General features: G+C 40.6%; 1 protein-coding gene across 4 annotated transcripts in view; it reads right to left on the bottom strand.

Moving 5' to 3' along the window:
• atp2a1 (ATPase sarcoplasmic/endoplasmic reticulum Ca2+ transporting 1) overlaps positions 1–20,884 on the bottom strand; it is a 46,701-nt gene that overhangs the window by 5,534 nt on the left and 20,283 nt on the right. For all 4 annotated transcript variants that reach the window (XM_034712081.1, XM_034712084.1, XM_034712085.1 and 1 more), the window contains 18 exons: positions 19,886–19,903; positions 19,151–19,233; positions 14,671–14,775; positions 12,750–12,888; positions 10,957–11,037; positions 10,792–10,877; positions 8,657–8,812; positions 8,383–8,524; positions 6,356–6,522; positions 6,154–6,242; positions 5,952–6,054; positions 5,718–5,849; positions 3,016–3,141; positions 2,635–2,853; positions 2,423–2,534; positions 2,113–2,336; positions 1,795–2,015; positions 1,142–1,344 (listed from right to left, as the gene is read on the bottom strand). In XM_034712081.1, the coding sequence (XP_034567972.1) occupies positions 1,142–1,344; positions 1,795–2,015; positions 2,113–2,336; positions 2,423–2,534; positions 2,635–2,853; positions 3,016–3,141; positions 5,718–5,849; positions 5,952–6,054; positions 6,154–6,242; positions 6,356–6,522; positions 8,383–8,524; positions 8,657–8,812; positions 10,792–10,877; positions 10,957–11,037; positions 12,750–12,888; positions 14,671–14,775; positions 19,151–19,233; positions 19,886–19,903 (2,406 nt within the window). The remainder of the gene's footprint in view (positions 1–1,141; positions 1,345–1,794; positions 2,016–2,112; positions 2,337–2,422; positions 2,535–2,634; positions 2,854–3,015; positions 3,142–5,717; positions 5,850–5,951; positions 6,055–6,153; positions 6,243–6,355; positions 6,523–8,382; positions 8,525–8,656; positions 8,813–10,791; positions 10,878–10,956; positions 11,038–12,749; positions 12,889–14,670; positions 14,776–19,150; positions 19,234–19,885; positions 19,904–20,884) is intronic.

Genomic DNA, 20,884 nt, shown 5'->3' with positions numbered 1-20,884 from the left:
CATTCCTACCAACAGCAGCTTTAAGGAATATAAAAATTGTAGGGTGCAAAGTAAGAAAAGAATACTTCAGTAGGGTACAGATACTTCAACCCAAAAAGTACAGACACACAAATACAAAGTACTTGCTTGTCTGTACTTTAAACCCCTGATGTTCAATCTGTCCATCCAGAGACTATCTGTCCAGTGATACAAGTATGTTAAAAAACTAAAAGTGAAACGTCTTGTATTTAGTTTTAGGACCAGAGGGATATACTACGAAGCCGGATTTGCGGTTATCGAGGTAACTTCAGGGTTAACTCTGGATTTTCAGTACTACGAAGGTGGTTCCCGTCTTACCAGGGTAGATCACCATGGTTACTCATGCTGAACTCCTAACCTGCTGCGGAGCAGGTTATGCTCAGGATCAGAGATCAGTTTGGAGAAAACTCCGCCCACTGACCAATCAGCTCGCTAATCATGGAGCTCTGTGAGCTTGTCGCGAGGGGAGGGGGGAGAACTGCGGTCAAGCCTGTAGTGGAGAAGAGACGGGCAGGACACTTTGTCTACCTGTATGATTTTATATATAAAATACTGATGACAGTTATTGATTATCTTTCCTGACATCATACTTAAACAGAGTCTGAAGTCAGATTATTCAGATGAAATCGTTTTACTGCTTTAAATATATAACTGTGCGTGCTTATCACTTTGAATCATGTTCTCATATGTATTAGTCCTTTAACCACAGTGCTCAGTTTGATACCGTCAGGGCTGCAGCTAAAATATTACGTCTAAAACTGTTACACACGACACATATTTTTCTAATATCAGTGCAGTGTTTGAAATTCATGTGGATGTGCTGACGGCAGACAGTCGGTGTCTGTGATTGGTCACATGTTGCCTTCTCTGCCCTGTTCATGTGAACGTGCTCGGGGAAATTCTGGATTGACTCAACAAATTGATAACCAGCTTCGTGTGACAGTTTAGCGCGATCTCCTTTGTCAGGTTCAGTGAAGCTGGATCAGGAGAAGATAACTAGGATATGCTGAACTCGCTTCATAGTATACCCCTCAGGTGTAATCGATCATTTGTTTGTATTCCTGATCTCTGGGGCTTCTTTGAATGAGACAGTAAGAGAGAGAGAGAACATCATGTTTTGTACCTCCAATGGCTAAGTATCTGAAGAAGAGCCAGCCTGAGATGAGGGGCTCTTTGGGGGAGCGGGGGGCTTTGCCCATGATGTCCAGGTCAGGGGGGTTGAAGCCCAGGGCAGTGGCGGGCAGACCATCAGTCACCAGGTTGACCCAGAGCAGCTGAACGGGGATCAGAGCCTCAGGGAGACCCAGAGCGGCAGTGAGGAAGATACTGAGGGAGGAAGAGAGGAGGTTATTCTCTAGAAGGTTTGGTCTGGTGGGTTTAATTGCATATGTCATGTACAGAAACTATATTCATTGAGTGGGGCCATTACTGCATGTCATTCCATACTCTTTCTCCAACTGTCCTATTCTCTCACTAAAAGCATAAACTGCACAAAAATGAACACTTTTCCCCTGAATAATGAATGTTATTATTTTACAATCTATTCTACATCAAACATTTACAATGAGACACACGTCTGCTTGATGCTGTGTTGTGAAAGCCAATCAGCGTTTAGATTTGCTGACTTCCTTGAATGCATCAGAAAGGATGGAGCCAACCTCTATTCAACGAAAAAACCTTTTAAAAGTTGAAAGCCTGCCAGTGATTCAGATTCACGGGTAATTAAAGGATGATTCACTCAGATGACATGATTATTATGACAAACATGACACTCACCAGACGACCTCGCCCACGTTGGAGGAGATGAGGTAGCGGATGAACTGTTTCATGTTGTTGTAAATGGCTCGTCCCTCCTCCACAGCGGACACGATGGAAGAGAAGTTGTCGTCAGCCAGGACCATCTCAGAGGCAGACTTGGCAACGGCAGTGCCAGAGCCCATGGCGATGCCAATCTCCGCCTTTTTCAGGGCGGGGGCATCGTTCACTCCGTCACCGGTCTTTAGGAGGAGGAAGCATGGTTGTTGTTTCTGCTTACCTGCAGTATATTTCTATTTTTTACAAGATGAAGAGCAAAGTATTTATTGTTCCTCTCACCATGGCAGTAATCTCATCGAAGCCCTGCAGGAACTCAACGATCTTTGACTTGTGGGATGGTTCAACTCTGGCGAAGCAGCACGCCTTTCTGACAGCGTTCTTCTGATCGTATGGACTGAGGTCATCAAACTCACGACCGGTATAAGCCTTTCCTGTGACATCCTCTTCCTCGCTGAAGATGCCGATGCGGCGGCAGATGGCAACAGCTGTGCCTTTGTTGTCACCTGGGGGAGAAGAACAGAGATGAAGACTGTTGGATCTTTGCTTGATTACATATAGAGATACAAGAATAGAAGATTATAATTCTGACCAGTGATCATGATGACTCTGATGCCTGCAGCTCTGCACAGCTCAATGGAGCTCATGACTTCCTTACGAGGAGGGTCAAGCATGCCGACACAGCCCACAAAGGTCAGATCAGTCTGGAGGGAGAAACAGAAAAGTTTAGCATTCATTGGAGACACTGAGTGTTTGTTTGTGATCATGTTTCTACCACAATGTTTTCTTTTCTGAGTCGCCCACCTCATAGTCTGCAAACTTGGTGGAGTCCTCAAGGTTCATCTCCTCCTTCCTCATAGGAGTATCTTTGGTGGCCAGAGCCAGACAGCGGAGGGTGTCCCGTCCAGTTCCCCACTCCTTGATAACTGACAAGATGTGGTCTTTGACGGGGCCGGTGAGGGGGACACGAGTGGTTCCCACACGAATGTATGCACAGCGATCAATGACGCCTTCTGGGGCACCCTGGTGATGAGGTTTACACAACACGCAACATTAGAATTAAATTAAAGACTTCATCTGGCATTAATGTCAAATGTCTCTTCTGTGCCTTTAGCAGCCATGAGGAAGCTCAGAGGCTGCAGACCTGGTCTGGTTGTCTGCTCATGGAGCTCGTCACACACTCACTTTGACAAACATCTTGTTTCCCACAGGTGCTTTTGCAGACTTAGCAGGAGAGCAGAACACAGACATGGACTTCCTGTCTCTGGAGAACTCCAGGGTGAACTCCTTCCTCATCAGCTGCTTGATCACCTGTTGGTCCAGAAAATGAAGAAGAAGAGTGAAGAGTGAGGAGAGGATCAGGATTACAGGTTACACCTAACATGTTTATGAAGAGACTGATTCAGCCTGCAGTAACTGCTCTGACCACTAGAGAGTGGTCTCCTGTTTCCCCACAGGAGACCACTGACAGCTCTGTCCTTGTTTTTTAAGATGGTTTCAAATTTTATTTAAAATAAATACATTTAAAAAACATTGAATTTAAAAATATATATGTATTTTAAGGAAATAACAACTCAACTCAACTTTATTTATATAGCACCTTTCATACATAAAAACATGCAGCCCAAAGTGCTTCACAGAATAACAGCAATGGTAACATTATAAAAGGCATGATTATAAATAAAATACTTAAAAATAAAATAAAATCCATACAGTAAAATTAATAAAATAAGAAATAGTGGAAAGAAAAGTTGAAAAATAAGGTAGCGTTAACAAGATCAGATGAATACAAGAAATAAATAGATAAATAAATAATTCAATTAGATACATGTAAATATATTTTAAAGCAATGATTAAAATAATAATAAAAATAATAATAAACAAACACTAGTGTTAGTGTATGCTCTATTCAGGTATTTTTTAGTACTGGGGTGCTGGTTAAACTCAGTTGGTAAAGCAGGCACCGCATGTACAGAGACTACAGTCCTTGTCACACTGGTTCTTCTCCCTCTTTCTACTCACATGCCTTGTCTCCCTCAACTGTTCTGTCAAATAAATAAAGGCCATATACCCCAAATAATCTTTAAAGATATACACAAAATCAGTGCTTTACTTTGCCATCAGAAGGCCCATCTGACATCAATGTATGGATGAGCAACAACTTTTTAAAATTAAACGAAGACAAAACTGAAATTCTTTTAATAGGACCCAAGGCAGCCCAAGAACAGCTCCAGACTACTCTGAGAGATTTTAATAGTCAAATTAAATCAAAGGTCACAAACCTGGGAGTGGTTTTAGATTCAGATTTTAATTTTAATGCTCATTTTAACAAGGTCGTAAGTACTTCATTTTATCATCTTAGAAACATTGCAAAAGTCCGACCTTTTTTATCACAGAAAGATGCCGAAATTTTAATTCATGCTTTTATTACAAGCCGCATTGATTACTGCAACTCCCTTTTTACAGGCCTGCCCAGAAAGTCTCTCAAGAAATTGCAGGTTGTTCAGAATGCTGCTGCCAGAGTTTTAACGAGGAGAAAAAAAAGGGACCCCTCTTCACCCCTCTTTTAATAACTTTGCACTGGCTCCCTGTTTCTTTTAGAATTTATTTTAAAGTCCTTTTATTTGTTTTTAAAGCTCTTAACAGCCTTGCTCCTCCATACATTACTGATCTCCTGTCATTTTATGTTCCAGCCCGATCACTGAGGTCCTCGAATGCTTCCCTTTCAAATGTTCCTCGTGTGTCTCACACAGGCACCGGCGAGAGAGCTTTCTGTTTTTATGCCCCTAGGCTATGGAACTCTCTGCCTCTGGACATTAGAACAGCGAGCTCTCTGGGTGTTTTTAAAAGTAAACTTAAGACTTACCTTTTTAATCTAGCTTTTAATTTGGAGTAATTTATTTTAGCCCTGGACTGCATTATTATTATTATTATTATTATTATTATTATTTATTTATTTATTTACATTTTTTTTTATTTATTATTTTAATCATTATTATCTAAACCATTGTTTTAACATGTATTTATTTATCTTATTTATTTTGTGTTCATCTGATCTCGTTAACTCTACCTTATTTTTAACTTTTCTTTCCACTCTTACTTATTTTATTAATTTTACTGTGTTGATTTTCTTTTTCAAGTATTTCTTTCTTAATCATGCCTTTTATAATTTTACCATTGCTGTTGTTTTCTGACTGTCTGTTACTCTGTGAAGCACTTGGGGATACATGTTTTTATGTATGAAAGGTGCTATATAAATAAAGTTGAGTTGAGTTGAGTTGAGGTGTGTTCTAACAATGTTCATCCCCAACAACAGATATGAGCTCCAGTTTTCCCTTTGTTTCTCTCTGAGAAAACCGTCTCCTCAGATGCTAAATTTTCACGTTCTGTTATGTTCTCCAGAAAGTTGCTCACTGGATCTGTCTTCTATAAAAGTGCTGAGCAGGTTTAGTAACATTTGTTGTTACTTGGCTATGAAAGTGACAGAAGCCCAGGAGACTAGTGATATTTTCCTTTCCTTTCACTATCACTCCTTTCACAAGAGGGAAATTTGATCTAATAAAGACTGCTTTGATACATTTTTTTCATTGCTTAAAGCTTAGGTTGGTAGTCAGATTTAGATATACTTTTTTTTATTATACTGATTAAAATGATCTTTATGTCCAGATGGCAAAGAGAGTTAGACGGAGTCCTGAGGATTCATGCTAGTTTTCTGTGACTACCAACCCTAGCTTTAATGATTGCAGCTTCCATTTATGACTTCAATGTAAATATTTACATATCACCTTCATTTGGAGATAATGTGACCTCTCCTCTGTGTAACACTGACATGTGTTTGTAGATAGGATGACACACTTTACACTGTATGGCATGTTATGTGAACGTACCGCACAGCAAGCGTTTGCCCTCTCCACTCTGGACAGGCCGCGCACTTCACTGTTGAACACATTCATCTTCTCCACTAGACAGCACAGAGCGGTCTCAGTGGCCTCGCCCACCTTCTCAAAAATACCTTTAGACTGCAGAATGGAAGATAAAAAACAGGACATGTTTGAGAAGTTAGTTTCTTACATGTTAACATGATCATCATTAATGAATAGTTTTTCCTGAAGGCTGCAGACCTCGTTGTAGTCCAGAGAGGAGTCGTTGCACAGAGCACAGATGGTCGCCAGTTCAACCAGGCCGTCGAACTGTCCACACTTCACAGAGGAGCCGTTCTTTGTACTGGAGAAGAACATCCACATATGTTCACAGTTAAAGAATGGGATGTGGTGTTAGTGTGTTTACCTAGTCTTATGATATCAATACACTCTGGATACTTACACTTCTCCCTCAGGTGTGTACTTTGAACCTGAGATGTCGAACTGACTGAGGGAACAACTGTCCCCATCGACTTTATCGATGATGAACATCTACATTGAAACACACACACACACACAAAAATTTGATATTCTTTCATTTCCTGTCATAGATGGACTTCCTACATAATAAATTTGTGTGGATTTGTACAGGTGTGGCCTCGTACCTTGGTCACACACATCTGGTTGGTGGTGAGGGTGCCGGTCTTGTCGGAGCAGATGACAGAGGTGCAGCCCAGCGTCTCCACAGAGGGCAGACTTCTGACGATTGCGTTCTTCTTGGCCATACGGCGAGTTCCCAGAGCAAGGCAGGTGGTGATGACAGCAGGGAGACCTATGATGAATTAAAAACAAATCATTCTGTCTCATCACGTTTATCTCTCTCTCTCTTAATCTCATTTATCCCTCTTTCCAAACCCAACTCGGTTGAGGCAGATGGCCGATTATGAGTCTGGATCTGCTGGAGGTTTCTGCCTGTTAAAGGAAGTTTGTCCCTGCCGATGTATCTTGCTAAATACTGCGAGGTGCAATGCTCAGGGTGGATTAAGATGAGATCACACTGAGTCTTACTCTGTCTTGATGTTGGATCTTTGTTAATAATTTAACATGGAGTACGGTCTAGACCTGCTATGCTTGTAAAAGCAACTTGAGATAACATTTGTTATGATTTGGTGCTTTAATGGGAACGGACAGATTGGAAAACATTAAGAATGGGAAAACTAGTGAACCTCAGTCATCCTTTCTTCTTTTTTAAGCATTTATTGCAGCGTGTTAAACACAGACTTGAGGTGGAGACATACAGGGAGGAAGATGGAAAGAATCAGACAATACACATTCAAACTCTGAAATACAACCACCCCATCACAACAAAGTGAATGATAACAGCTACCAAAGCAACATGCATCATAAAAGTATTGTCTTTTTTAAGAGTTATTGTCCCATCTTTTGATGTTAATGTAATTATAACTGTTGGGAAGGTGGCGCGTGATGACTCAAAATAAAACAGATCAACAAATCATCTAAAAATGCTTTAAAGCTTGGTTTTCAGAAAAGTCCAGATACTGGTGTTGAAATGTTGCAGGAATGGTTGTCAGAAATAAATTGGTTGTAAGAAACCTCAAAACTCTGCTAAAGTACAGTAATGAGTATTTGTAGTTTGTTACTTCCTCTCTCTGGAGGTGACACGAACAAATCATCTGGCTCGTCTGCTGAAAGCCAGCTGGTCTTCAGGGACTCAGTGCCACTGGGCATGCTGACAAATATGGTGTTCCCCTGACAGCCTTTCACACATCAGCTGGATCACACCCAGACCTCTGTGTTCTCTGAGGTATTTCTGCTGGAGGGGCAGCTGGAGGCCGTTGCGACAGATCTGTGACCGGATTCTTGGCAAAAAAAGCGAGTCTGGCGACGGTGTTGAGTTCTGGATATTGTCCAGTTAAGTGACATTATAGAGGTGTCGTTGTTTGCAGATGATGTTGTTCGTTTGGCATCATCAGAATGTTCTAATAAGCAAAGGCAGAGCAGCAACATCCAGGGCTGAGAAATTAAGCCTATATGGAAGTGCCAATAACTGCAGTTCCTCAAGTGGCCACTTGAGGCTGTGTCTAAAAATAAGTCAATCCCCTTACAGCCCCATGTTAAAATGTTAACTTTATAACAGATATGAATGTTTACTGCCTGGCAGAGACATTTTTTGTCTGAAAAGCTAATTTCTCTTTTCATTATAACTGTACAGAGCTGACTTTTTACATAATTCACCTGTTTAAGTTATAGTAAAATGATGGATAATTAGGCGCGTGGCATCTTTTAGTGACAGGCAGGAGCTGCTAGCTGTCTGCTAGGTGTCACCTCAGCTAATTATCAAACAAATCATCTTGCTGTGTGCTTAATTTGACAAGGAGACTGTCCTGAGCTCCAGAAGTCAACTGTATCACTGACTTTAACCAACTCTTACATTTTCAATTTGGCAGAGGTACAGTTAGCCGACCTATTAAAGGACTCCTTTGTCAAATCTGTGGTTTTCTCTTTTTAAAATCATACAATTCTGTATTTTAATGTCAGATCCAATCAAAAGATGGACTTGCGCAACCTAATTGTTTTCAAATTTTAGCTGCAGCGTCATATGGATGAGCTTCTACAAAAGATATGATAATCTCCCTCGGTAAACAAATGGAAGTTGATACCAGGGGTTTACCTTCAGGGATGGCAGCCACAGCCAGAGCCACGGCAATCTTAAAATAGTAGATGGCACCACGGAACCAGGAGCCTCCGTGCACGGGGTCGTTGAAATGACCAATGTTGATGATCCACACAGCCACACAGATGAGAGAGATAACCTGAAGGACAGGGAGTCACAGGGATGTGTTAGTCAGTAGCTGCAGCTTTATTTTGTCTTTAAAGTGCATCAGAAGTTTTCCAACACAATGACACAGTGCAACGAAGCGTTTTCATTGATCAGCTGCACCAACCTTGGAGAGCTGCTCTCCGAACTCGTCCAGTTTCTGCTGCAGAGGCGTCTTCTCCTGCTCAGTTGCAGCCATCTGGTCACGAATCTTACCGATCTCAGTGGAGACTCCAGTTGCAATAGCGACACCAGTGGCTCTACCAGCAGCGATGTTGGTACCCTGAATTGGGTTATAAGACAGGGGGAATAAATGAGATGAAACTGACCATGTTCACAAATACCTCCACATTTTCCCAAAAATGTGCAGTCCTAATGATGTTATTTCCTTCTCCTTGTTTTGATCACTATGAAACTATGAAGACATTCATATTATCAGGTGAAAATTGTGAACAACACCCTGGTTTATGAACAAATAACAGAAAAAGGGATTATGTTCATGGCAACCTCTGCTGTGTTTTGTTTTTAGTGCCAATAAGAAACGTTGGCTCTGGTGATAGAAGTTACTGCAGGATATTTATGCTAAACATCTACACTACCAGTCAAAAGTTTGGAAACACTTTCTTATTCAAGGGTTTGTATTTATTTTAATGATTTGAAACACTGTAGATTAATACCAAAGACATCAAAACTATGAAAGAACATATATGGAATTATTTAATTCACAAAAAAGTGTTAACAACAAATTCATGCTAGGGTAAAAGACATGAAATCAAAATAACTTCAGATGTTGATTAAGATTAATAAAAAAGTAAGAGTTAAAGGCCCTGTGAGGAGTTTTTAACTGGCTGAGAAACAGACTGAAAATGATACTGATGCCTCTTTATGGCCTTCAATAGCAAACAAGACCATCAGCGGCAACACTGGCACCTGCTCTGTTTAAAGCTTTAAAGTTGCTGTGAGGAACTTTTGTTTTGTATCAATTCTGGCGCCCCCTTGTGGACAAAGTGATGCCTCTTATCTCTTGTCCTAAACATGTAAAAGTAGTGCTTTCAACAAAAACCTCATCGTGTTGTCTTTTACCAGTCAACTTTATCAGGGAATGTGATTATTTTCCATGTAAACAGTCAAATAAAGGCTGTTTCTGAAGCGAGATGTCCATCATCTGGTCTGACACCTACCCCCTCAGGGCGGTTTCAGGCATTAAAAATGACAACAGAGAAGGTGTCAGTGTTGCTGCTGATGGTCTCTTTGGTATTGAAGGTCATAAAGAGGCATCGGTATCATATTCAGCCTGTTTCTCAGCCAGTTCAAAACTCCTCACAGGGCCTTTAAACAAAACGGTAATACTGCTATTAAATGTGCACTTGTCCTTTTCAGAAAATGAAATTAAAAAGAAAAAGTATTAAATTAATGATTTTTCTTTCAAATTGTAATTGCTAAATGTTATATATATTTTTATATATACTACTTGTCAAAACTCTGGAGACAGCTTCTCATTCAAGGGTTTGTATTTATTTTAATTATTTTAAACACTGTAGATTAATACAAAAGACATTAAAACTATGAAATAACATATATGGAATTATTTAATTAACAAAAAAGTGTTAAACAAATCAGAACATGTTTTATATTTTAGATTCTTCATGACAGCTTTGCACACTCTTGGTATTTTCTCAGTCTGCTTCATGAAGTGGTCTCCTGTAATGGTTTCTAATTAACATGAGCCTTGTCAAGAGTTCATTTGTAGAATGACTTGCCTTCTTAATGTGTTTGAGACCATCAGTTGTGTTGTTCAGAGGCAGGGTTAGCACACAATGGATAGCCCTATTTGACTACTGTTGTAATCCAGATTATGGCAAAACTAGATTATTTCATAGTTTTGATGTCTTCAGTATTAATCTACAATGTCGAAAATAATTAAAATAAATAAAAACCATTGTATGAGAAGGTGTGCCAAACTTTTGACTGGTAGTGTACATGTCAGCATTATCATCAATTTAAGCCTTAATTTAACTATCTAAGGTAAAGTTATATATACCTATATGTGGTTTTAGGGAGTGATACATGCAATGAAAGGTGGTGATTTCTCAGTTTCTCAATGTTAGTATGATTTCCACAAAAACTGCAACACAGCATGTTAGACAAAAATGGCCTCAGTGTAAATATATGAAGAGTTCAATCTGTTTGTCTGTCCTACTAAAACACGTGAAACATGGTGGTGGGGAAAAGGGAGTTTTCAGCTCGGATGGTCAGACTTACAGAGAAGAGCATGTTCTTCTTGTCCTGGTTGACAGCTCGGGGGTCGGGGACGGCATCAGTGTGTTTGATCACACTGACGGACTCGCCTGTAAGAGACACAAGTTATAGGAAAGAGCAGGCAGTAAAGACATTTGTGATTTTGTCCATCTGTCCTGTAAGACCTACCAGTGAGGATGGACTGGTCCACACGCAGGGTTGTAGATTTGATGGAGATGATTCTGATGTCAGCTGGCACTTTGTCACCAACTAATGTCAACAAAAAAAACACAAACAAAATAAATGTAACAGTTCTGTCTTAAATATTTGATATTAAGTAATCTTTGATTTATTAAGCAGCTTTTGTCTCCACTTTAGGGAGGAGAGGAATACAGAGTGGGTTTAAATGTGCACTAGCATCCAAGTTCTTGAGGTACTGAGGTTATTTCTTGTGCATTTAACTATCGTACTCTGTTTTTGAAAATCTGGATGACCCTTTATTCTGTAGAAACCTGGATATATAACCTGCAGTACTCTAATAACCTTGACATTGTGACATCCCAACACCTCGTCAAGGTTTCAAAATGTTCTTTGTCAAAACAGAGGAGTGACGGCATAAAGCCTTATCATGATTTTGATCGTACTCTGAATTTTAATTGTTGAACATCACAAATATAATATCTAATTATTCAACAGCTTTGTCCTTTCCGTGCAGGATTAGAGAAGCCTACAAACAGCTTCATGTCAGTCTGACTGCATCATTACAGCAGCATGGATGGATGGAGGGGGGGTTGCAGGGTTGATTGACTGGTTTTAGCACTCTGCATGGATAGTGTTGTTGTTGAAAACTGAAACCACAGTCAGAGACAGAGGGAGAGGGAGACCTTGGGGAGATCATGAAATGAAAAGAACAGGTGTAACGCAGACAGAGGGAGAGGAGTGAGTCGATATTAAGTTTATTTATACTCAAGCTTGTTTTTTTTTCTTCCGGCAGCAGAGTTCCTTCAGCTCCCCCTCCACCCCTTGTTTCTGTTGCTGCCTTAAAAGGGCCTGTGTTCATTCTGAAGGACAACAGAAGCTGTGAGCACGTGCAGAGCAGCTTAAGGATATTTAGGAGCCTTATCTCAGGAGTCATAAAGAGATCAGGCCGAGCAGGCAAACTGCGGACTCTTTAATCTTTTCTCATGTAAGAGTCTCCTGCTTGTAATGTGTTGATCTGGAGTGAGAAATTGAACATCAATGCTGTATTTTTAACTGATATTGAGCAGATCCAGAATTTGGAAGCCTTGTGAAAGCCACAAAGCTTTGGCCTTATTCGTTAGCATGTATTTCACTGTATTGTCAGTTTGAAGCGTCCACCTGCTATCAATTATTTAGCTGACTTTCAAATGGAAGCAGAGTTTTAATTACACCAGAGGTTTCATTTTGATACGGTTGAATATAATCATAAAAATACTAAACTTTATTTACATTTTTCCAGTTTGCATCCTTCCCCCCTCACTAGAAAACACACACCAGAAACTCTATTTCTTATTCAGCCACAGCTGTTGAGTGCCTGATGATACCCTTTGACATTTTACTTTTGTAATTTGCATAAAAATGTGTAAAATAATTTGAGTAAATATGAAGGATGGATTAAAACTTCCTGAGAACAGATTAGGATGAATAATAAAAATGTGACCGTGCAGAGCTGTTCTGAGAGATTTGTTTGACCTGTAACCCTGCACGGCTAAAGTTGGCATACATGTGGGTTGCTCTGTTAAACTCTGTTAAACTCAGATGACAGGATTTTTTGTCAACCGTCTTTGTTCTATTGTGTTGTGTTGATGGGAATAGATGTTGTATGACCATGAAGATAACTGCTGCATCCACTTTTCAGTACTTCTGACTGTTCCTCTGTGTTCTCAGAGGATGAATGGACTCTGAATACATGCAGCAGGTAAAGCAGTGGAAAAAAAGGTCTCCAGTTTAAGGAATCTTACCAGAAATTTCTACCACATCACCAGGAACGATCTCCCTGGCCTTGATCCTCTGCACACTCTTCCTGTCTGAGCGGTAAACTTTGCCCATCTCAGGCTCGTACTCCTTCAGAGCCTCAATGGCATCCTCTGCGTTGCGCTCCTGTTGGAAGAATTCAAACAAAACAGAACCTGAAGAATGGAACATTGGTAGATCTTTCTTTATGAGGCCATACTACAGGAGCTGCCGTCTTATCTATGCTCTTTATTGACTCCTAAAGTTGTCAGTGGCTGTCATCTTCGGTCCCATGGACAATTTCTTTCTGTCATTCCTCGGATCCACTCTGTCTTTGGTAAAAGTGCTTTTAATGTCTTTGCTCCCTCTTCTTGGTTTGAGCTTCAGGGTCACCTGAAACTGGATTGTTTAATTCGATTGGAGGATTTTAAAACTAGGATAAAGGATCCTCTGATCAGCTTGTGCACATGTTTTAGAGCTTAAAACTGCTAATTTATAAATCGATGTAATAGTTACTTGTCACTTTATGTTTTGTTTTGTCCTGTTCTATTTGTGAAACTTTTTATGCTGCTGTCTTGGCCAGGACTCCCTTGTAAAAGAGACTTTGTATCTCAATGGGACTATTCCTGGTAAAATAAAGGTTAAAGAAAAAAAGAAAAAATGAAATACTCTTAGTTTGGTACTTTGACCTTCGGATAATTGTGAGATCAGTGGACAGAGTAACAGGAGGGAAGCTTTGGATAAAAAAAAATCATAACTGTTTGACATTTTGTTTTTGTGTTACGGGGAACAAAAGGTTAAATGGTAACCTCCGGGCAGAACATGATGCAAATGATGCAAACCATACCTGGCTTGTTAGCTTGATTATCAAACATGGATGTATTTGTGGTGACCCCTGCATGAGGGTCAGGATTGTTGTTGGGTTCTCTTTGACCTGCTTATGTGTCCACCTGCTGCTTGCTCTCCTTACAGAGATTTAGGAAAGTAAGCAGGGAGTACGCTCTACTCCACAAGCTTGCTGAGCTCTTCAAGTCTAATAAAGAACAACTCTTCATCCATAATTCAAACCATTTAAGACTCAGCCTATAAACAGGACAAAATGATAAAAAGTTCAATACCATACGGAGACCTCAGTGACCTCAGTGTCCTGAGTGAACAGGAATAAGATAAAAGCTTGCATCATTAGAGTGATTGGATGTGAATTGTGTTTGCAGACTGACTGACTGACTGACTGACTGACTGACTGACTGACTGTCTGTGTGTCTGCTGATCAACAGGTTGATGACAGAAGTCACACAGCCTGATGTTCAGCTCAGATGTTCGTTTCTTCCAAGGCTGTCCTCGACCGCCTCAAAGTGTAAAGCCTGACTTATGCCAGCCGCCCTCCCCCTCTCCTCTCTCCCCCTCACCCCTCATGTGTGAATCCTTGTGCATAGTTTCCAAATGACTGCTGCGGGGTCGATATGAACCCCCCCACCACCACCACCACCACCACACAAACACAAAAACACACTCGTCCCAGGCCTGTGGTAACCCGATCAGCTCTCTGTATTTTTACTGTGGATTCTAACAAAGCAGAGCTGCAGTTTGAGCCTTCAAGACAGGACGGGTGAGAGTGTGTATGTGTGCCCCCCCCCCCCCCCCCCTCATCTCCAAGCCTCTTCCATCTATACTACCCCTGCTGGCTTAGCCTTTCACCCTTTCACCTCCTGCTGACGTCAGGCCTCTCGTTCTGGATTCCCTTGAACTATGGAGGGAGCGTGTGTGCTTGGTGTAAAGGACACAGGCAGTGTGTGTGATTTATTGTGTGTGACTGTTTCCAAGTATAAGAGGCTATTTAGGTGTGTGTAAAAGACTGCGTTCAGAGCCAGGTATGTGTCCTTGTGATGGCAATTGTTCCTCTGAGTGTGTGTGTGCATGATCACTGACCTGCCACACTCCAACAACAGCATTGGCAATGAGGATGAGGAGGATGACAAAGGGCTCGACAAAGGCAGTGACAGTTTCCTCTCCTTCCTCGAACCAGGCCAGCACCTGAGAGACGCAGAGAGGAAAGAAATTACAATGAAATATTCTGCAGCGTTACATATTGGTGTTAAAAGCTGGGGTTGGTAATCAGCGGCGCTCGTGCATGTGAGCGGGGCGGTTTTGGAGGAGCTCCGAGGGGATGGGGGGAGGGGTTAGACGGAGTCCTGAGGAAATGCTAGATTCAAATTCATGCTAGTTTTCTGTGACTACCAACCCTAGCTTTAAGACGCACTTTGGCTACCTTTGTTGTCATCTAAAAAGGGAGTCTTTAAATCACAATCATGCATTTACAGAAAACAGTGGAATTCTATTCAGTTAATAAACCTTGTAGAGCACTGATTTGATAAGACTCTAATTTAAGAAAAGAAGTTTAGAGGAATGGCACGGGTCTCAGCCAATTGGTCACAGGCAGTGGGTTTGTCTATATGCTGTTAGAGCCATATTTGTATCAATGTTGTGTGTGAAATGTTTGATTTTGTTTGTTGCACTTCCTTGTTTACACACTAGGTGGCGGGTGTTATCAAGAGGGCTGTTAGGTGGTACAAAGAGAAGAAGACACAATAAGTCGCCGGTGAGCTGCCGGACAGTTTTTGACCGTCATCACTGTCGTCTTAATAATTTCTGTGAGACTGTTAATTATTGTGTAAGTTATTATTGGATGTAATTGCAGATTGATCAGCAGAGCTTTATTGTCTAGCGTTGTAAATAAACCCGTTTGATGTGAGTGCATGGAGTGTGGACCAGAATGTTATTGATTCAATTGCTAAAAGAGTACACGCGTCAACTCAGTAAGTCCCGGAAAGGCAGCCCCTCAGTGGCTTATTGGTTTTGTTTCGACAGGTGAGAGCAAGCCACTACACCTACCGTATGGCTAGCTGGTAAGATACCCCTAAACAACTGGTATGAGAGCTACACAGCTGTATAGTAACTGCAGGTGAATGAATGTTATGGAAGTCTTCAAGTAGGAACAGTTTAACCCTTTTTCTACCCAAAGAAATGGCGAATACCGGGGTAACATATTCTCCAGGCTTTAAGGTATTTTATGATATTTATGATATTTAACAAAGACACCTACTGTGAATTCTCAAGAAGAACATAAGAATGTGATCAACATTGATTTTTACTATCAGTTGTTCTGTTACTCATTCTTAGTCTTAATCAACTCAAGTTAAAGCTCCTGTGAGGAACTTTGTTTGAGTTGATTGTAGCGCCCCCTGTGGACACAATAATACCTCTCATGTCTTTGCTGATTTAATGCTGCGAATTAGTACCTAGTGTTTTGTGACAAAAACTCTCATTAAGCTGTCTTTTAACAGTGATATATCTCACCCCAACCCCTGACTCCTACCCCCTCACAGCAGCTACAGGCATTAAAAATGGCAACACAGAAACAGTCGGTCTTGACGTTGATGCTCTTGTTTGCTTTTAGAGGTTATAAAGAGGCATCACTGTTAACTTCACTCCGTTTAGTAACCGCTCAAAAACTCCTCACAGGATCTTTAAGTTATAAAAAAATGGATACTTAAAAAATTTCAATTATAGTTTCAAAGACTGAACGATGAGCGCAAATGAAAAGTAGAGTCTACAATCACAAACATAAACCTCTCCATCTCTGATTGACATCACTGGACGCCATCAAGTCCGATTTGATCCCGACTCAGTGAGAATAACACAGAGGAGGGACAAGGAAGCCCTCACACTTCAATCACTAAATTCACTTTTGACATATTCTACACCAGTATGTTCCTGTCCTGAGTAAAGAGTGCATGTCCTTTTCCACCTCTGGTCCTCACTGTGTAACCTGTTGTACTGTACTTTGAACAACAGGTCTTTAAGTTTGCTGTGCACCTGTTGCTTTGGGTGACGGTCTTATCTTTTACTGCAGTCCAGCATTAAACACAAACATAAAATAGTCACAGCGAGAAGCTATTTATGACAGCCATTAGTGGATCAAATGACATTTCACTTTGTTGTCACTTATGTCACCGTATGCGAGAAGTCTCTCCCCTCCACGTGACTCCTTTAAACCTATAGTCTAACACGTGTGCGGGCCTGTGTGCTGAGCGGGGGTCCCTGGTTGCTAACGCAGGTCTGTTTCGGAAAAGGCTCCATGTTGACATTGACACAGATTAGCTGCAGGCCAGCAGAGCGCAGAGCTGAGCGGAGAGGAGCCTCATGCTTCCTTCTGCAGCTCTGAACTTTTCTCTCATCATCACCGTGTTTTCCATTAACCTGCTTTTCATCTCACGACTTTTCTCACCCCCTTCCCAAAAATAGGCTCCATGCTAAGTCTCTCCGGTCTGTCTTCACCCTGCTTCTCTTCAAAGACACAATCGATCTCTAGAATGAGAGTCAGAGGCTGTCAGCACTCCGCAGTGGCATGACATTCTTTGTGTGTATGAATAGGACGAGCACGCATCTGCAGTATTTACTGTTCTCTCTTTTAGAAACTGTATACGACTCTGAATCTATTGCTCTCGTTTGTCATCGTAACAAACAATGCCATTGTGCAACCCAATCCCCGACTCCACCGTCACCTACTCCACCCTCCTCCCCGGCTCTCACTCTCTCCTGCTGCTACCACGAGCCGGTCCTCGTTCCTTCCATCCCTGACCTTTGTCCAAGGATACAGTTTCTCGTCCTGGCTGAGACTTTCTTAAAATAAAGCTCCTGGCCATGCACACATGCACACATACACACATACACACACAGCCGATCTCTTTCAGTCTTTCTCTTTATCTTGCTCTCTACATTGCACACACACACAGACAGACACACACACGCAGCCATCAGGCCTTCTAAGGCCATCCTGACAGCTGAGTGGGGAGGCCGGAGGGCAGAGATGGAGGATTAAGACAATGTGTGCAGCACGACTATCCTCCACAAACTGTTTTGGAGAGAGCAGCAGTGAGGAGGAGGAGGTGGAGCTGGAGGGGTTCCTTGAGTAAATTAGAGTGAGGACATAGGTCCAAATGTAATCTAGCAACTTGGTGATGCACTGTTATGTGTTTGTTGCCCTCAAGAGTGTTTTCACTGAGAGAACATTGATGTGATCGCTGCTTGTGACCTGTTTTTTTCTTAACCCCATGTTCTCCCACGTCAAGCAGCTAATACTAGGGATGTAACGATACACTCAACTCACGATTCGATTCGAATCCCGATTTTTAGTTCATGATACGATCCAAATCCAGATTCTCTACCGATTTTCAAGAAAACTGGATTGAACTCAAAAATTAAATAACTATTATTTTATTTCAATTCTCAGATATATTTTTTCTCTTATATTTCTTTATAAGCAAAGTATACCTTTTTCATTTTTAAGATGTGTTGTAACTCAAATAAAACCACTGCATACTAAAATCACCGTACAAAAATACCTTGTTGGAAAATTTCAGAACAATTACAAAGAAATGGAAAGTGAACAATTCCCAAATAAATATTAAAACAAATAAGGTAAATCTCTTTAAATTAGGGATGTAATCATTAAAAAAACATGAAAGTTTTCCATATCAAAAATAATGCCAAATACGTTTTTTCCCCCTAAATCAAATTTCCTTCACAACACTATGTATATTACTGACTGTATTAAACAGCTGCGGATCATATTAAGGTGTTCAAAATGTTAAACACACTGAATATCAACGTGAGGAGCAGGCTTATAATTAATCTCCGTGGACTCATGGTGATATGTGAAGACTCAGACTTCAACATGTGGATTTACTGCAACAGGACAACTGAACAGAATCATATTTTAGACTCACAGTGTCCAGTTTTTTGTCTACTCATTCTTATTGAGAAAAATAGGCATGTGTACGTGGTCATGTGTCAGCCAGGAGTGCAACCGATTCACATCGAAACATGCTTTAAACTTAAAACACCTCCACTCAGCGAGTGACGAGAGAGCAGCAAGAGACTTCATGATGTTGAACAAGCGGAGTATAATGCAGATAGCGCCATCTACTGTTTAAAATGAATACACTCGATACAAATTATGTTGAATCGATTTTAATCCACCCTTCTTTGTATCAATTTTTTACCGTCTTGCGATATATCGTTACATCCCTAGCTAATACCTATTAGTTATGCTCTTCCAGGTTTGACCTGTCTATATAACCTTAACACAAACATGTCCATATGATTAGGGGAGTTTGTAAGGGCCAGTTGTTTTTGGACCTTCTCTTTGGGCGACAGACGAGGATTTCATTCTGACACTTCCTGTTTTACTTTACAAAGCACTTTGTAACGTCTCATCTTAATCAACAAGTATCTGTCTTTGTACAGTAGGATTCATAAATACAGGAGCATGCTCTGAAACATTTGCAGGCTCCATCATGTAAATTACTACATGGGAAATTTTATTAGATTAAATGATCAAACTCACGAAAGAGATGCAGGCAGCCAGCAGAAGGATTCTGACCAACAGGTCCTCAAACTGTTCCCCAACCAACTCCCAGATCGTCTTTCCTGCAAAACAAACAACACACGTCAAATCATGCACACGTCTCAAGTGCGTTGACTCATTTTTATATTCCCTAATTATGTATTTATCAACTCATGTGGTTGATTGTCATTGAATAATGAATAATGAATAATGAATAATGAATAATGTTTGGCACGCAAATTGATTAGCAATCAAAGGTTAGGCAGAGAAGGCATTAGTTACAGAGAACATTTAGCAAGTGGTGATTCATTTTGCTGGTGATTCAAGATGCATCTGCCCTCTTAGTTATCTCCATGGTGTTAAAAACCCTCTCACTCCATGAGCACCACACTTGCTGTCATTTATCTCTGCTTACATTTTGGATTATTAACGTAGCTGACAGCAAAACAGGGGCAAAAAAAAGAAACTGTTCTGCTTAAAAGTCAAACAAACGTTGAAAACTCCCCAGCAGCTGAAAAGCCATGCATCAACAGCTTTCCCCACATGTTTATGTTATTACTATTAGTGGGTAATTTAGGTCTGCCCTCAGGGGAGAACAGAGGAAGAAGCCAATGACAGGTGTGAGATAAACGACATGTCATCACAGGAAGTGAGGGTAACAGATGTGAGTTAAAAGATGAGCCCTGAGATTCAAACATGAATAATTAGAGAGGCAGGTGTTTCAAGTGGACTCACCCTCCTCTGCTGGAAGCTCTGTGGGGCAGAGAGAGAAAGAAAGGTTTAAGAATCAAAACTCCACAGAACAGAATCCAAACATCTCAGATTTTATGACCAGAATACAGTGACATGAGACTAAACCTGAACAGTGACCCTAATGACCCTGTTAGTCTAGTTAACTGTTACACTGTCAACATCCATTCAGCTGAGATCCCCTACAACAAAAACAGATTCACTGTCACATGTTTGAAAATATGTAAGCCCCTCTAATTTTCTCCTTTGTGCCAATGTCTAAGAATTTTAAATAGTAAATAGCCTGTTACGGTTTGGACAGTGTTATGATGCTCTCTCTTTAAGAGTATGCTGTGTGTTGTATGAATGTGTATTTATTGCATTTTTTCTTCTTTTTTTATGTGTGTTATTGTGTCATTGTGGTGATTTTTTTAAAGAGCAGGTAACATGTAGCACTGATGTCAAAGACAAATTTCCCTACGGGGACAATACAGGATATCGTATCGTATCGTATCGTATCGTATCGTATCGTATAAATACTTAAGGAATAAAGAGCCTGTAACTAGACCAGTATCTATATATAAAAAGAGAACTTAAACCACATTTCAACCTCACGTAAATACATTTCAGCAAAGTGAATGATGATAACTTTTGACTACTGCTGCTTGTTGTCATCTGATTGGCGAGTACTGGCGACTGAAGACACTCTAGAAGTTCATGGCCATGCAAACATGTTTCAGATTCATTGGATGAAATACTTTAAGGTTGTTTTAGAGGTGCACTGTAGATTCTGCTGGAAACCAGAATCGACCAATGTTCAGCCTGTTCAGCTGAGATTTGTTTTCATTTAAGACAAGTTACAAATTTTTTTTTCATTTTGCTGTTGATTATTGGTTTTAAAGAAAAGAAAACTGGAATCGGACAAAATCAAAATCAAAATCAAAATCAGGAGGTCAGTCCTTAAATTAGAAATCAGAATTGTAGACTTTTATGTGTCCTCACTTT

Source organism: Notolabrus celidotus, chromosome 20, assembly GCF_009762535.1.
Source record: "Notolabrus celidotus isolate fNotCel1 chromosome 20, fNotCel1.pri, whole genome shotgun sequence".
NCBI classification, from domain to species: domain Eukaryota; kingdom Metazoa; phylum Chordata; class Actinopteri; order Labriformes; family Labridae; genus Notolabrus; species Notolabrus celidotus.
The sequence above is the reverse complement of the archived record's forward strand: the minus strand, read 5'-3'. Positions and strand labels throughout refer to the sequence as shown.